Source organism: Pseudophryne corroboree, chromosome 2, assembly GCF_028390025.1.
Source record: "Pseudophryne corroboree isolate aPseCor3 chromosome 2, aPseCor3.hap2, whole genome shotgun sequence".
Classification (NCBI taxonomy): Eukaryota; Metazoa; Chordata; class Amphibia; order Anura; family Myobatrachidae; genus Pseudophryne; species Pseudophryne corroboree.
In genome coordinates, this window is record NC_086445.1 from 644,602,498 (window position 1) to 644,620,700 (window position 18,203).

The 18,203-nt window shown below is 47.9% G+C and overlaps 1 protein-coding gene and 1 long non-coding RNA gene across 8 annotated transcripts in view; one reads left to right on the forward strand and one right to left on the reverse strand.

The window, feature by feature from the left end:
* NAV1 (neuron navigator 1) overlaps positions 1–18,203 on the forward strand; it is a 468,103-nt gene that overhangs the window by 406,061 nt on the left and 43,839 nt on the right. For all 6 annotated transcript variants that reach the window (XM_063954974.1, XM_063954975.1, XM_063954973.1 and 3 more), the window contains one exon: positions 10,847–11,001. In XM_063954974.1, coding sequence (XP_063811044.1) covers positions 10,847–11,001 — 155 coding nt within the window. The remainder of the gene's footprint in view (positions 1–10,846; positions 11,002–18,203) is intronic.
* Positions 2,005–18,203, reverse strand: part of LOC135042024 (uncharacterized) — a 275,384-nt gene continuing 259,185 nt past the window's right edge. For both annotated transcript variants that reach the window (XR_010235374.1, XR_010235368.1), the window contains exon 3: positions 2,005–2,216. This is a non-coding gene — a long non-coding RNA (uncharacterized LOC135042024). The remainder of the gene's footprint in view (positions 2,217–18,203) is intronic.

The window sequence follows — 18,203 nt, forward strand, 5'->3', positions numbered from 1 at the left end:
TCTCTCACACACACTATTCCTATCTTATATCTCTCTTCTGTATATCCGTCGAACACTTGGAGGAGATGGAGAGGCGGTGTCCAAGAACCATGTAGACTGGGGGTTGGGGGTAGCATTGCCACTGCAGCTCTCATTGCACTTGTGTTAGGCACAGTTGCTGATTATTTAACAGATTACACTAAAATCAGTGGTTGAAGTGGAAATTTTGATGCGGGGGTATGGAAAAGTGAAGGTTGTAATTATGCGTGTGCCGAAGGCGCGTGCGCTCCGGAAGGGTGTGTGGCCACTACAAAGGGGGGGTGTCCTTAAGTGTAGTGTACCACACCATATACCCCTTATATGCATTATGCACCACAATAGTAGGATCCGTTATACTATCTAGTACTGGTGCCCCTTACCCATTATGCCACACGGCATGAGACAAAATTAACATTACGTCACACAGAATGAGCCAAAATTCACAATATGCCACACAATATGATACAAAATTCACATTATGCCACACAGGGACAGGGAGAGTGACAGAGGGACATAGGGAAGCAGGGTAACATTGCCTTATGAGCATCGGAGGGGGCTGTGGTTGGCGGTACGGAGGAGGAGACCATGAGCGACAGCAGTGCAGAGGCGGAATCTGTGGGCAGTGGTGTGGAGAGGAGGCCTTCGGTGTGGCTCTGGTGGGGCCCCTATGACTGCCACCATTTGCAAACTGCCGCAGACCGGCAGCCAATCAGGAGCGCCCGCTTGCCATTGGTGGGCTTGATTTTAATAGTATAAGTAAAAGTGTGGAAACCATGCAATCAATGAACGCACTTACTAACGGGGCTACCTAGGAACAGTTTCTTATACTACATATGTAAATTTTGTTACATTACACTGTAAAATGTACCTATGAAACAGCCTTTCAGCTAAATAAGTAAAATGTTCTTAATTTTCCCCCTAAAATACATCTTGTTTGTATCACAATGTGAATGAGAAGCACAAACAGATCTTGCTGATTAATATGATATGCGGCATGCCTATATTCTATGTTTGACTACGTCTGTATCTGTACATGAAATGTTACGTTACAGTGTTTTTCTGGTAAACACTATACACTAGCGTTTCGTATGCAGATAGTCATACACAGAATATAGGCAAGCTTCATATCAGTTTAATCAACAGAGTCGGCTTGTGCTTCTTATTTATATCGAAATGTGAATAAGACTATTTTTGCCCCAAAAAAACAAAGCCCAACGTCAGCAGAGTTGCACGGGAACTGACGGCTCACTCACGCCAGGCATCTCACATTACACAGCATATTGAGGATAGATGCATGAGAACACATCTGTATGTAAAACGAAAACATTTTAAAGCAGCAGAATAAAGTCTTTGTTCAGTCCGTACTAAATTGTTCATTTGCAGATCAAAACTATTTTTCCATAAGTCAATATCATCATACTTGTCTTTCCATGATCCAACTAAAAGTTTGGAATTTAGGAGTCTCCTTTCCACAAATTAGACTATTACCAGATTGTGTTGCTTTTTGATCTAAATGCCAGATGATGTTTCTTTACATTTGCATGCTGTTTTAGATTACGGCAAAGGAATTTCAGACACTGTTCTAGAGTTTGTATGAGGCCTTTTACATTCTTACATACATACATACATACATACATACATACATACATACATACATTATTTATGTATATATGTGTATGTATGTATGTGTGTGTGTGTATATATATATATATATATATATATATATACAAAAACAAAGTGAAAAAAGGCGCCTCCTAGTGCAATACTGATAGTATGATCAACCTCCACCAATAACACCCTATAAGTGGGAGGTGTACCGTAATCAGTGGTCTTAAACCACCTTAAAGCAGCGTGTATAGATCCAATACTTTTCTCCGATTCTGATAATTAATTTTCTGGGTACAGTGGTCACTCAGATGTCCCGAGGCTCAATTCTTATAATCGCCCAGATGCAAAAAAATGAGAAGCAAAACGACCATAGTGTAGTAAAGTTTAAAAAACACACATATTTATTTGGTATAACACATAAAATAAGTAGTTGCCCGTAGCATATAAAAGAATAAAAACAGCTTATCTGATATCAAATATGTCAGTCCATCGGTCTGTCACTCAACGCGTTTCGTCCGTTGCTCACTGCAGGACTTCATCAGGAGTGTGTCAGATGATGTTTCTTTACATTTGCATGCTGTTTTAGATTACTGCAAAGGAATTTCAGACACTGTTCTAGAGTTTGTATGAGGCCTTTTACATTCTTACATACATACATACATACATACATACATACATACATACATACATTATTTATGTATATATGTGTATGTATGTATATATATATAATATATTAAAAGAAGTAGCGAATATAAGCGCCCAAGAGTGTGAAGGATATAATAAAACAAAGGGAAGAAGGTATGATGGAAAAAATGGTTTAGGACACTTATCTGAAATAGAGAAGTTTTCTCTTAGACCGCCCTCTTATATGGCTTAAGTACATGTAGAGAAAGAAGAAACAGCAAACATAGTGTATACCATTTTACGGCTTCATAATATATCACTGTCTTATTTCATAGGCATAATTTAGGGAACCAGCTCTTTCCCAATTAAATACAATATGTAGCCAGGACAGTGTGATTTTGTTAAAAAAACACAAAAAGACGTACCGTATATGGACAGATAAGCTCTATATATTTTGCTATCTTGTACGCATTTTATTCAGCTCTTTTTATGTTTAATTGTGTATTAAAGTTTTGTGTTTTTTTAACAAAATCACACTGTCCTGGCTACATATTGTATTTAATTGGGAAAGAGCTGGTTCCCTAAATTATGCCTATGAAATAAGACAGTGATATATTATGAAGCCGTAAAATGGTATACACTATGTTTGCCGTTTCTTCTTTCTCTACATGTACTTAAGCCATATAAGAGGGCGGTCTAAGAGAAAACTTCTCTATTTCAGATAAGTGTCCTAAACCATTTTTTCCATCATACCTTCTTCCCTTTGTTTTATTATATCCTTCACACTCTTGGGCGCTTATATTCGCTACTTCTTTTAATTAACTATATGTGGTTGCCAAACACATTTTCTGTATTATAAGCTGCCGCTCAGATATTATACTGAGAATTGTTGTAATCTCTAAGGGGATATCAAACCCAATAGGGTAAAAAGATCACAAATTTGTACTTTAGCGCCGTAGTTTCTATTTCTATCTACCTATCTATCTATCTATCTATCTATCTATCTATCTATCTATATATATATATATATATATATATATATATATATATATATTAGCTGCAGCACGTTATGCACAGTACTGCTTTCCCTGACAGAGTACTAGCCATGCTGCAGGTTCCCCTCACAGGCAGTAAGATGCGGAGAATAACCCACGCAGCAGCGAGTAAGGACAGTACACGTATAGCATCACACATGCAGCATTACACATACAGTATCACACATACACATTACACTTACTGTATAGCGGATACCTGGCCAGGCAGAGCCCGCCGGTCCCCACAGGAGGTAGATGTGCCTGGAGAACCTGGGGCGCTGGGCAGGGAGAGCGGGCTGCCTTCTGCTGCTTGGCGGCTGTTGTCTCTGAGGGCCCTGCTGCTGCCGGCTGTGTTTCTGCTGCCACTGCAGCCTGTCCAGGCTCAGGTTCCCAAAGGAGCTGATCAGCCACTCTGACATCCTGCGTAGCTGCAGCCCTGACAACTCTCTGTGTTCAGTATGTGCCTGTGCTGCTCTTGATGGGTGCGGTGTAGCGGGTGGGCACATTCAATAAGATGGTGCTGACGGGCAGTGCCCCGGGCAGCCGCCCTGCTGGCCCGCCAATAAAACCAACACTGCACATATACTTGTTATAATGGGATGCAGTCAATTTGCTAGCGTTCAGTATACTGGCTCCGAAATCCCGACAGCGAACAGTGCCGCCAGCCAGAATCCCGGCGCACCAGGGCTATTCCCACTCATGGGTGTCCACGACTCCCAGAGAGTGGGAATAGATCCTGTGGCGAGCGCAGCAAGCCACCAAGCCCACAAGGGGACTCTTAACGCTCGCCCCGCTGTTGGCATTCTAGTGGTCGTGATGCTGCTGTCGGGATATTGACAGTCCGCATCCCGTCCGCAGCTAATACATACCGAATCCGTTATAATAACCCAGCCACCATGTATGCAATTCAAAGTCTTTTACTCACAATGGGGCTAGTTCTGAATTGTGTGCTGCTGTGACCGCTTTAGCATTTGTTGCAGTAGTCACATCTGTTACTTTGTATGAATGCTACAATAGGCTTTTCTCTTGGTGTACAAGGGTGCATCTGAATGCACAATGGTTGGAATGCCCACTTTGTTCATTGGCAGTCACAACCATTGGAAGCAGCCCTATGCTAGTGTCAGATATAGGGCCTGATTCAGACCTGATCGCTGCTGTGAGTATTCGCACAGCGGGCGATCAGGCATTAACTGCACATGCACCACGATGCGCACATGCAGCGGCCAACAACGGGCATCGCAGAGCCATTCGCATGCTGATTGACCGGAGGAAGCCATTGGTGGGTGGTAACTGACAGTTTTCAGGGAGTGTCAGGGAAAACACAGGCGTGCCCAGTTGTTTTCAGCGAGGGTGCGTGACGTCAGCTCCGGCCCCAATCTGCCCATTCTGATCGCACTGTAGGAGTTTGTCCTGGGCTGCGCAGAGACTGCACAGACATGTGGTTGAGGTGCGAACGAATTTGCAGCTTTCCGCTGACTGAGGGTTTTTTTAGCAGCTCGCCCTACACATGCGATCACACACTTGCACGGCGAATATACACTTCCCTTGGGCGGCGACTTTCTGATCGCAGGGCTACAATTTTAGCAGCCCAGCGATCAGGTCTGAATCACTCCCATAGGCTCCAGTCTACAGAGAGGAGATGGCAGCCACTGGGACATGTCCATAACACACCGATCGAACAGAATATCTTTATGCATCTATTTAGGTACTTTAATACATCCCAGAGTCAATGTGGCTCAGTTGTTTCTGCAACTCTGTGCGCGGAAATCGTGGGATACATACGCCATGGGTTTTCTAGAGATTTAGTCGCATGTGCAGTTGCAAAAAAAAATCCCACTAATTTACATGAACATTAGCCAAAAAAGTGGAAAAAGTCCAAATTTACATATATATTTCTCTGACGTCCTAGTGGATGCTGGGGACTCCGTAAGGACCATGGGGAATAGACGGCTCCGCAGGAGACTGGGCACATCTAAAGAAAGATTTAGGACTATCTGGTGTGCACTGGCTCCTCCCCCTATGACCCTCCTCCAAGCCTCAGTTAGATTTCTGTGCCCGGCTGAGCTGGATGCACACTAGGGGCTCTCCTGAGCTCCTAGGAAGAAAGTGTTTGTTAGGTTTTTTATTTTCAGTGATACCTGCTGGCAACAGGCTCACTGCATCGAGGGACTAAGGGGAGAAGAAGCGAACCTACCTAAGTGGTGGTAGCTTGGGCTTCTTAGGCTACTGGACACCATTAGCTCCAGAGGGATCGAACACAGGACCCGACCTCGTCGTCCGTTCCCGGAGCCGCGCCGCAGTCCCCCTTACAGAGCCAGAAGCAAGAAGGTGGTCCGGAAAATCGGCGGCTGAAGACTTCTGTCTTCTCCAAGGTAGCGCACAGCACTGCAGCTGTGCGCCATTGCTCCTCATGCACACCTCACACTCCGGTCACTGATGGGTGCAGGGCGCTGGGGGGGGGCGCCCTGAGCAGCAATACTGACACCTTGGCTGGCAAAACTGGCACCATATATAGCCCCAGAGGCTATATAGGTGCTTTTTAACCCCTGCCAGAATCCATAAAAATGCGGGAGAAAGTCCGCGAAAAAGGGGCGGAGCTATCTCCTTCAGCACACTGGCGCCATTTTTCCCTCACCGCTCCGTTGGAGGGAAGCTCCCTGGCTCTCCCCTGCAGTCAATACACTACAGAAAGGGTAAAAAAGAGAGGGGGGGCACAATTTAGGCGCAGTATACAATATATATAGGCAGCTATAAGGGAAAACACTCTTTATATGTGATATCCCTGTGATATATAGCGCCCTGGTGTGTGCTGGCATACTCTCCCTCTGTCTCCCCAAAGGGCTTTGTGGGGTCCTGTCCTCTGTCAGAGCATTCCCTGTGTGTATGCTGTGTGTCGGTACGGCTGTGTCGACATGTATGAGGAGGATAATGATGTGGAGGCGGAGCGAATGCCTGTAAATGTGATGTCACCCCCTGCGGGATCGACACCGGTGTGGTTGGACTTATGGAAGGATTACGTGAAAGTGTCAACTCCTTACACAAAAGGTCGACGACACAGAACAGCCGGCTACTCAGCTTGTGCCTGTTCCAGCGTCTCAAATGTCATGGGGGGCTCTAAAAACGCCCGCTACCTCAGATGGCAGAAACAGATGTCGACACGGATACCGACTCCAGTGTCGACGACGATGAGACTAGTGTACCCTCCAAATAGGTCCACCCGTTACATGATTGAGGCAATGAAAAATGTATTACACATTTATGATAATACCCCAGGTACCACATAAAAGGGTATTATGTTTGGTGACAGAAAACTACCAGTAGTTTTTCCTGCATCTGAGAAATTAAATGAGGTGTGTGAGGAAGCGTGGTCTTCCCCCGGTAAGAAATTGATAATTTCTAAACGGTTATTGGCAGCGTACCCTTTCCCGCCAGAGGATAGGTCACGTTGGGAAACACCCCATAGGGTAGATACAGCGCTTACACGCTTATCAGAAAAGGTGGCACTACCGTCTCCGGATACGGCCGCCCTGAAGGAACCTGCTGATAAAAAGCAGGGGGTTACCCTGAAAGATATAGTCACACACTCGGGCATTATATTGCGACCAGCCATTGCTTCGGCATGGATGTGCAGTGCTCCCGCTGCGTGGTCAGATTCCCTGTCTGAAAATAACTATGGATAGGGACAATATTTTGCTGACAATAGAGCATATAAAAGACGTGGTCTTATACATGCGTGATGCACAGAGGGATATTTGCCGGCTGGCATCAAAAATAAGCGCTAGGTCCATTGCCGCCAGACGGGGGTTATGGACTCGGCAATGGTCAGGCGATGCCGACTCGAATCGGCACATGGAAGTTTTGCCCTATAAGGGGGTAAAACTGTTTGGGGATGGTCTTTCAGACCTCGTTTCCACAGCTACTGCTGGGAAATCGACTTTTTTGCCACAGGCTACCCAACAACAAAGGAAAGCACCGTATCATCAAGTACAGTCCTTTCAGGCCCCAGAAAAGCAAGAGGGCTAGAGGCTCATCCTTTCTGCCGAGAGGCAAAGGTAGAGGAAAAAGCTGCAGCGCACAGCTAGTTCCCAAGAGCAGAAGTCCTCCCTGCGTCCGGTAAGTCCACAGCATGACGCTGGGGCTGCTCAGGCGGACCCGGGTACGGTGGGGGCCCGTCTCAGAAATTTCAGCGCCCAGTGGGCTCTCTCACATGGTTCCCTGGGTCCTTCAAGTAGTATCTCAGGGGTACAGGCTGGAGTTCGAGACGTTCTTCCCCCCCGCCGTTTCCTAAAATCTGCCTTACCGGCACCTCCCTCTGCCAGGGAGGCGGTGTTGGTGGCTATTCAACACTATAATCACAACAAGTGATTGTCAAGGTGCCCCTCCTTCAGCAAGGAAGGGGTTACTATTCCACAATGGTTGTGGTACCGAAACAGAACGGTTCGGTGAGACCCATCTTAAAATTAAAATACTTGAACTTTTATATCAGAAGATTCAAGTTCGAGATGGAATCGCTCAGGGCGGTTATTACAACGAGGGGGATTACAGGGTCTCCCTGGACATCAAGGATGCGTACCTGCATGTCCCCATTTACCCTCCTCACCAGGAGTACCTCAGATGTGTGGTACAGGACTGTCACTATCAGTTCCAGACGCTGCCGTTGGAGTTGTCCACGGCACCGAAGGTCTTTACCAAGGTAACGGCCGAAATGATGATACTCCTTCGCAAGAAGGAAGTTTTTATTATCCCGTACTTGGACGATCTCCTGATAAAGGCGAGGTCCAAAGAACAGTTGGTAGTAGGGGTAGCACTCTCTCGGGAAGTGCTACAACAGCACGACTGGATTCTCAATATTCCAAAGTCACAGCTGGTCCCGTCGACACGTCTTCTGTTCCTGGAAATGATTCTGGACACAGACCAGAAAAGAGTGTTTCTTCCAGTGGAAGCACACGAGTCCTGGAAAAAATGGTAGCTTCGTACGAAGCATAATTCCATTCGGAAGGTTCCACGCAAGGACGTTCCAGTGGGACCTGTGGGAAAAATGGTCCGGGTCCCATCTACAGATACAACAGCGGATAACCCTGTCGGCAAGAAACAGGGTGTCGCTGCTGTGGTGGCTGCAGAGGGCTCATCTACTAGAGGGCCGCAGATTCGGAATACAGGACTGGGTCCTGGTGACCACGGAGGCCAGCCTTCGGGGCTGGGGTGCAGTCACACAGGGAAGAAATTTCCAAGGAGATTTCGCTTCACATAATTATTCTGGAGCTAAGGGCCATTTACAATGCCCTAAGCCAAGCAAGGCCCCTGCTTCAGAACCAGCCGGTACTGATCCATTCAGACAACATCACGGCGGTCGCCCATGTAAACAGACAGGGCGGCACAAGAAGCAGGATGGCGATGGCAGAAGCCACAAGGATTCTCCGATGGGCGACCTACACCCGGGAGAATGGGGACTTCTTCCAGAAGTTTTCCAAATGCGGGTAAACCGTTGGGAATGACCACGGGTGGACATGATGGCGTCCCGCCTCAACAAAAAGTTGAAAAGATATTGCGCCAGGTCAAGGGACCCTCAGGCGATCGCTGTGGACGCTCTAGTGACACCGTGGGTGTACCAGTCGGTTTATGTGTTTCCTCCTCTACCTCTCATACCCAGGGTGCTGAGAATAATAAGAATGCGAGGAGTGAAAACCATACTCATGGTTCCGGATTGGCCAAGAAGAGCTTGGTACCCGGAACTTCAAGAGATGCTGGCAGAGGACCCTTGGCCTCTGCCGCTCAGACAAGACCTGCTGCAGCAGGGACCCTGTCTGTTCCAAGACTTACCGCGGCTGCGTTTGACGGCATGGCGGTTGAACACCGGATCCTAAAGGAAAAGGGTATTCCGGAGGAAGTCATCCCTACCCTGATCAAAGCCAGGAAGGATGTCACCACAAGACATTATCACCACATTTGGCGGAAATATGTTGCTTGGTGTGAGGCCATGAAGGCCCCGAAGGAGGAATTTCAACTGAGTCGATTCCTACACTTCCTGCAAGCAGGGGTGACGTTGGGCCTCAAATTGGGGTCCATCAAGGTCCAGATTTCGGCTCTGTCGATTTTCTTCCAGAAAGAACTGGCTTCACTGCCTGAAGTTCAGACTTTTGTCAAAGGAGTTCTGCATATTCAGCCTCCTTTTGTGCCCCCAGGGGCACCTTGGGATCTCAATGTGGTTTTGGCATTCCTGAAATCACATTGGTTCGAACCACTTAAGACTGTGGAATTAAAATATCTCACGTGGAAAGTGGTCATACTGTTGGCCCTGGCTTCGGCCAGGCGGGTCTCAGATTTGGCGGCTTTGTCTTGAAAAAGCCCTTATCTGATTTTCCAGATGGATAGGGCAGAATTGAGGACTCGTCCTCAGTTTCTCCCGAAGGTGGTCTCAGCTTTTCACTTGAACCAACCTATTGTGGTGCCTGCGGCTACTAGGGACTTGGAGGATTCCAAGTTGCTGGACGTAGTCAGGGCCCTGAAAATTTATGTTTCCAGGACGGCTGGAGTCAGAAAAACTGACTCGCTGTTTATCTTGTATGCACCCAACAAGCTGGGTGCTCCTGCTTCTAAGCAGTCTATTGCGCGCTGGATTTGTAGCACTATTCAGCTGGCGCATTCTGCGGTAGGATTACCGCAGTCTAAATCAATAAAAGCCCATTCCACAAGGAAGGTGGGCTCATCTTGGGCGGCTGCCCGAGGGGTCTCGGCTTTACAACTTTGCCGAGCAGCTACTTGGTCAGGGGCAAAACACGTTTGCTAAATTCTACAAATTTGATTCCCTGGCTGAGGAGGACCTGGAGTTCTCTCATTCGGTGCTGCAGAGTCATCCGCACTCTCCCGCCCGTTTGGGAGCTTTGGTATAATCCCCATGGTCCTTACGGAGTCCCCAGCATCCACTAGGACGTCAGAGAAAATAAGATTTTACTCACCGGTAAATCTATTTCTCGTAGTCCGTAGTGGATGCTGGGCGCCCATCCAAAGTGCGGATTGTCTGCAATACTTGTACATAGTTATTGTTACAAAAATCGGGTTTTGTTGTGAGCCATCTCTTCAGAGGCTCCAATTGTTATCATACTGTTAACCGGGGTTCCTATCACGTGTTATATGGTGTGATTGGTGTGGCTGGTATGAGTCTTACCCGGGATTCAAAATCCTTCCTTATTGTGTCAGCTCTTCCGGGCACAGTTCCTAACTGAGGCTTGGAGGAGGGTCATAGGGGGAGGAGCCAGTGCACACCAGATAGTCCTAAATCTTTCTTTAGATGTGCCCAGTCTCCTGCGGAGCCGTCTACTCCCCATGGTCCTTACGGAGTCCCCAGCATCCACTACGGACTACGAGAAATAGATTTACCGGTGAGTAAAATCTTATTTTTTGAATATAAAGTCTTAAACCGTTCACAAATAATGTTCAGTATAAAGCATGCATGTAATACTCTTCTCAACAGTCATTTTTTATTTGCTTGATGCTCACAGAATAAAGATGTCTCACTATTTTGCAACTGGAATGCAGTCTCTTAATTCTTAAAATCTTTCCAGGATTTGCAACTGTACCTCTCCAACTTGGCTAACCAGATTGACAGAGAAACGGGGCCTTGTGACGTTCCTTTAGTCATTTTATTGGACGATGTGAGTGAAGGTGGAGCCATTAGTGAGTTGGTGAATGGGGCATTGACCTGCAAGTACCATAAGTGGTAAGACATCGTTAAATGACAACTGTAGAAATCTCATGTTATTCTTATTAACAAAGCCACATGTACACAGACTGTTTGTGTAAGCTAAGTCATTGCCTGAGCGTTTAACTGGGAAAGTATTGTAAGGAGTTTGTAATCATTGCATTTACATGGCACATTTCAATACCTAAAGATCATTGTAAGGCTGTCAGTGATGCGGTTAGGATGCCGACGGTCGGGATGCTGGCAGTCGTAATCCTGGTTATGGAATCCCGACACGCAGGCAGAAGACCTGGACCGGAATCCCAAAATCGGTTGAAATGCTGCCGCCGACTTCCTGACTGGCAGGCATCCTGATCGCAGGTATGTCAGGGACTGTTTGGGTTAGGCTGGGAGGGGTAGTTAGGTGTAGGCACTGGGTTGGGGGGTTTAGGTTTAGGCTGCAGGGGTGGGGTTAGGCTGCGGGGAGGGAGGGTTAGGCACGATGGGGATGGTTAGGGTTAGGCTGTGAAGAAGGGTTAGGCTGCAGGGAGATTGGTTAGGTTTAGGCTGCAGGTGGGGGTGTTAAGGTTAGGCTGCGGAAGGTAAGGCGGGTGGGTAAATATAATTACCGAGACCCTGTCTGGATTCTGACCATTGGGATGCCGCTGATGCATCCTATATACCAGTCACATATGTATTCCGGCTGTCAGGCCTTAGGCCAGGCATGTCCAAACTGCGGCCCTCCAGCTGTTCAGAAACTACATATCCCAGCATGCCCTGACACAGTTTTGCTGTCAGAGAATGCTAAAGCTTTGTCAGGGCATGCTGGGATGTGTAGTTTCTCAACAACTGGAGGGCCGCAGTTTGGACATGCCTGCCTTAGGCTGTGCTAACCTAAAAGTACCAATAATAATAATATTGGCGTTATACTAACATTCAACTGAAGATAAACCGAAGGGAATGTACTACACACCAACACTACTACAGATGGACTGCATTAATACCACAAAAGTATGTCATTCATTTGTAATGCTGCAAAAATCTACTCTATATCTCATACATATGAGATTTAAATATTTGGGATTCTGGATAACGCCTTTTGCTCAGACTACTGTGTCTCAAAATGTTTACCCCATTATGGCTCATTTTAAAATGAAGGTTCATGTCTGGAAAAAGTTGCCACTGTCAGTTCTGGGTCGTATTAATCTCTCCAAAATGCCTATCCAGCCTAAGTATTTGTATATGCTGCAGCACTTCCTGGTTTATATACCCAAAAGGGTATTTTCTAATATATACAGTGTTTTATCATCTTTTGTTGATAGGTCAGCTAGAGTGCATTATGTAAAGCCAAGGCCTCCGACAGGGCCGGCTCCAGGCCTACTAGCACCCTGAGCGAAAACATGTAAAAGCGCCCCCCCCCAATGCGCCAGGAAAAGTGGGTGTGGCCTCATGGAAAGTGGGCGTGGCCTCATAACTTCATATTATTAGACTATAAATAAATATATTTCTCTGACGTCCTAGTGGATGCTGGGACTCCGTCAGGACCATGGGGAATAGCGGCTCCGCAGGAGACAGGGCACAAAATTTAAAAGTTTGACCACTAGGTGGTGTGTACTGGCTCCTCCCCCTATGACCCTCCTCCAAGCCTCAGTTAGGTTTTTGTGCCCGTCCGAGCAGGGTGCAATCTAGTTGGCTCTCCTAAAGAGCTGCTTAGAAAAAGTTTGTTAGGTTTTTTATTTTCAGTGAGTCCTGCTGGCAACAGGCTCACTGCAACGAGGGACTTAGGGGAGAAGAAGTGAACTCACCTGCGTGCAGGATGGATTTGCTTCTTAGGCTACTGGACACTAGCTCCAGAGGGACGATCACAGGTACAGCCTGGATGGGTCACCGGAGCCGCGCCGCCGACCCCCTTGCAGATGCCGAATAGAGAAGAGGTCCAGAAACCGGCGGCAGAAGACGTCTCAGTCTTCATGAGGTAGCGCACAGCACTGCAGCTGTGCGCCATTGCTCTCCGCACACTTCACACCAGCGGTCACTGAGGGTGCAGGGCGCTGGGGGGGGGCACCCTGGGCAGCAATGTAATATACCTATTCTGGCTAAAATATATCACATATAGTCCCTGGGGCTATATGGATGTATTTAACCCCTGCCAGGTTCCAAAAAAACCGGGAGAAGAAGCCCGCCGAAAAGGGGGCGGGGCCTATTCTCCTCAGCACACAGCGCCATTTTCCTGCCCAGCTCCGCTGCGAGGAAGGCTCCCAGGACTCTCCCCTGCACTGCACTACAGAAACAGGGTAAAAACAGAGAGGGGGGGCACTTATTGGCGATATTTATAATATTTGAGCTGCTATAAAGGGAACACACTTATTAAGGTTGTCCCTATATATATTTATAGCGCTTGGGTGTGTGCTGGCAAACTCTCCCTCTGTCTCCCCAAAGGGCTAGTGGGGTCCTGTCTTCTATCAGAGCATTCCCTGTGTGTCTGCTGTGTGTCGGTACGTGTGTGTCGACATGTATGAGGACGATGTTGGCGTGGAGGCGGAGCAATTGCCTGTAATGGTGATGTCACCCCCTAGGGAGTCGACACCAGAATGGATGGCTTTGTTTATGGAATTACGGGATAGTGTCAGCACGCTACAAAAGTCGGTTGACGACATGAGACAGCCGGCAAACCAGTTAGTACCTGTCCAGGCGTCTCAGACACCGTCAGGGGCTGTAAAACGCCCTTTACCTCAGTCGGTCGACACAGACACTGACACTGACTCCAGTGTCGACGGTGAAGAAACAAACGTATTTTCCAGTAGGGCCACACGTTATATGATCACGGCAATGAAGGAGGCTTTGCATATCTCTGATACTGCAAGTACCACAAAAAGGGGTATTATGTGGGGTGTGAAAAAACTACCGATAGTTTTTCCTGAATCAGAGGAACTGAATGAAGTGTGTGATGAAGCGTGGGTTACCCCAGATAGAAAACTGCTAATTTCAAAGAAGTTATTGGCATTATACCCTTTCCCGCCAGAGGTTAGGGCGCGCTGGGAAACACCTCCTAGGGTGGATAAGGCGCTCACACGCTTATCAAAGCAAGTGGCGTTACCGTCTCCTGATACGGCCGCCCTCAATGATCCAGCTGATAGGAGGCTGGAGAATACATTAAAAAGTATATACACACATACGGGTGTTATACTGAGACCAGCAATCGCCTCAGCCTGGATGTGCAGTGCTGGCGTGGCTTGGTCGGAGTCACTGTCTGAAAATATTGATACCCTGGATAGGGACAGTATTTTACTGACTATAGAGCAGTTAAAGGATGCATTTCTTTATATGCGAGATGCACAGAGAGATATTTGCACTCTGGCATCAAGAGTAAGTGCGATGTCCATATCTGCCAGAAGAAGTTTATGGACGCGCCAGTGGTCAGGTGATGCGGATTCCAAACGACATATGGAAGTATTGCCGTATAAGGGGGAGGAATTATTTGGGGTCGGTCTATCGGATCTGGTGGCCACGGCAACGGCCGGAAAATCCACCTTTTTACCCCAGGTCACCTCCCAGCAGAAAAAGCCGCAGGCTTTTCAGCCGCAGTCCTTTCGTTCCTATAAGAACAAACGAGCAAAAGGACATTCCTATTTGCCCCGAGGCAAAGGAAAGGGTAAGAGACTGCAACAAGCAGCTCCTTCCCAGGAGCAGAAGCCCTCCCCGGCTTCTACAAAGGCGTCCAAATGACGCTGGGACCTTACAAGCAGACTCAGGGGCGGTGGGGGGTCGCCTCAAACATTTCAGCGCACAGTGGGCTCACTCGCAGGTGGACCCCTGGATCCTGCAGGTAGTATCTCAGGGTTACAGGTTGGAATTCGAGAAGTCCCCTCCTCGCCGTTTCCTAAAGTCTGCTTTGCCAACGTCTCCCTCCGACAGGGCGACGGTATTGGAGGCCATTCACAAGCTGTATTCTCAGCAGGTGATAGTCAAGGTACCCCTCCTACACCAAGGGTACCTCAGGTTAGTGGTCCAAAACTGTCATTATCAGTTTCAGACGCTGCCGTTTGGATTGTCCACGGCACCCCGGGTCTTTACCAAGGTAATGGCCGAAATGATGATCCTTCTTCGAAGAGAAGGCGTCTTAATTATCCCTTACTTGGACGATCTCCTGATAAGGGCAAGATCCAGAGAACAGCTGGAGGTCGGAGTAGCACTAACCCAAGTAGTGCTCCAACAACACGGGTGGATTCTGAATTTTCCAAAATCCCAACTGATCCCGACGACACGTCTGTTGTTCCTAGGGATGATTCTGGACACTGTTCAGAAAAAGGTATTTCTTCCGGAGGAGAAAGCCAGGGAGTTATCCGATCTAGTCAGGAACCTCCTAAAACCAGGAAAAGTATCTGTGCATCAATGCACAAGAGTCCTGGGAAAAATGGTAGCTTCTTACGAAGCGATTCCATTCGGCAGATTCCATGCACGAACTTTTCAGTGGGATCTGCTGGACAAATGGTCCGGATCGCATCTGCAGATGCATCAGCGGATAAAATTGTCCACAAGGACAAGAGTGTCTCTGCTATGGTGGTTGCAGAGTGCTCATCTGTTAGAGGGCCGCAGATTCGGCATACAGAACTGGGTCCTAGTGACCACGGATGCCAGCCTGAGAGGCTGGGGAGCGGTCACACAGGGAAGAAACTTCCAGGGCGTGTGGTCAAGCCTGGAGACGTCTCTTCACATAAATATACTGGAGCTAAGAGCAATCTACAATGCTCTAAGCCTGGCAAAACCTCTGCTTCAGGGTCAGCCGGTGTTGATTCAGTCGGACAACATCACGGCAGTCGCCCACGTAAACAGACAGGGCGGCACAAGAAGCAGGAAGGCAATGGCAGAAGCTGCAAGGATTCTCCGCTGGGCAGAAAATCATGTGTTAGCACTGTCAGCTGTGTTCATCCCGGGAGTGGACAACTGGGAAGCAGACTTCCTCAGCAGACACGATCTGCACCCGGGAGAGTGGGGACTTCATCCAGAAGTCTTCCACATGATTGTGGTCCATTGGGAAAGACCAATGGTGGACATGATGGCGTCCCGCCTCAACAAAAAACTGGACAGGTATTGCGCCAGGTCAAGAGACCCTCAGGCAATAGCTGTAGACGCTCTGGTAACACCATGGGTGTACCAGTCAGTGTATGTGTTTCCTCTTCTGCCTCTCATACCAAAAGTACTGAGAATTATACGGCAAAGGGGAGTAAGAACGATACTCGTGGCTCCGGATTGGCCAAGAAGAACTTGGTACCCGGAACTTCAGGAGATGCTCACGGAAGATCCGTGGCCTCTACCTCTAAGACGGGACCTGCTTCAGCAGGGACCGTGTCTATTCCAAGACTTACCGCGGCTGCGTTTGACGGCATGGCGGTTGAACGCTGAATCCTAAGGGAAAAAGGCATTCCGGAAGAGGTCATCCCTACCCTGGTAAAAGCCAGGAAGGAGGTGACTGCACAACATTATCACCGCATTTGGAGAAAATATGTTGCGTGGTGTGAGGCCAGGAAGGCCCCGACGGAGGAATTTCAACTGGGTCGATTCCTACATTTCCTGCAAACAGGATTGTCTATGGGCCTCAAATTAGGGTCCATTAAGGTTCAAATTTCGGCCCTGTCGATTTTCTTCCAGAAAGAATTGGCTTCAGTTCCTGAAGTCCAGACTTTTGTAAAAGGAGTACTACATATACAGCCCCCGGTTGTGCCCCCAGTGGCACCGTGGGATCTTAATGTAGTTTTGGATTTTCTCAAATCCCATTGGTTTGAGCCACTCAAATCGGTGGATTTGAAATATCTTACATGGAAAGTAACCATGCTACTGGCCCTGGCTTCAGCCAGGAGAGTGTCAGAATTGGCGGCTTTATCGTAAAAAAGCCCATATCTGATTTTCCATTCGGACAGGGCAGAACTGCGGACGCGTCCTCACATTCTGCCTAAGGTGGTTTCAGCGTTTCACCTGAACCAGCCTATTGTGGTGCCTGCGGCTACTAGCGATTTGGAGGATTCCAAGTTGCTGGACGTTGTCAGAGCATTGAAAATATATATTTCAAGGACGGCTGGAGTCAAAAAATCTGACTCGCTGTTTATACTGTATGCACCCAACAAGCTGGGTGCTCCTGCTTCTAAGCAGACGATTGCTCGTTGGATTTGTAGCACAATTCAACTTGCACATTCTGTGGCAGGCCTGCCACATCCTAAATCTGTCAAGGCCCATTCCACAAGGAAGGTGGGCTCATCTTGGGCGGCTGCCCGAGGGGTCTCGGCATTACAACTCTGCCGAGCAGCTACGTGGTCAGGGGAGAACACGTTTGTAAAATTCTACAAATTTGATACCCTGACTAAGGAGGACCTGGAGTTCTCTCATTCGGTGCTGCAGAGTCATCCGCACTCTCCTGCCCGTTTGGGAGCTTTGGTATAATCCCCATGGTCCTGACGGAGTCCCAGCATCCACTAGGACGTCAGAGAAAATAAGATTTTACTTACCGATAAATCTATTTCTCGTAGTCCGTAGTGGATGCTGGGCGCCCATCCCAAGTGCGGATTGTCTGCAATACTTGTACATAGTTATTGTTACAAAAAAATCGGGTTGTTATTGTTGTGAGCCGTCTGTTCAGAGGCTCCTACGTTTGTCATACTGTTAACTGGGTTCAGATCACAAGTTGTACGGTGTGATTGGTGTGGCTGGTATGAGTCTTACCCGGGATTCAAAATCCTTCCTTATTGTGTACGCTCGTCCGGGCACAGTATCCTAACTGAGGCTTGGAGGAGGGTCATAGGGGGAGGAGCCAGTACACACCACCTAGTGGTCAAACTTTAAAATTTTGTGCCCTGTCTCCTGCGGAGCCGCTATTCCCCATGGTCCTGACGGAGTCCCAGCATCCACTACGGACTACGAGAAATAGATTTATCGGTAAGTAAAATCTTATTTTTCACACACCCTCTACGCACACAATTAGCAGCCTTACACATAACAGCCACAGTAGTGTTCCTTACACACAATGTCTCCAGTATAGTGCCAGATAGACATGATATGCCCCCCAGCAGTGGCAGCTACACACAATATGCCCCCCTAGCAGTGCCAGTTACACGATAGTGTTCACTTTTTAGGGCAGGGAGGGCACATTTTTAAGTTAGGAGGGCAAAATGATGTACATACTGTAATGCTTGGTGCTCATCTACCTACACGGCAAAGCATGGACAGCGCGCGCCGAAGGCGGTCAGCAA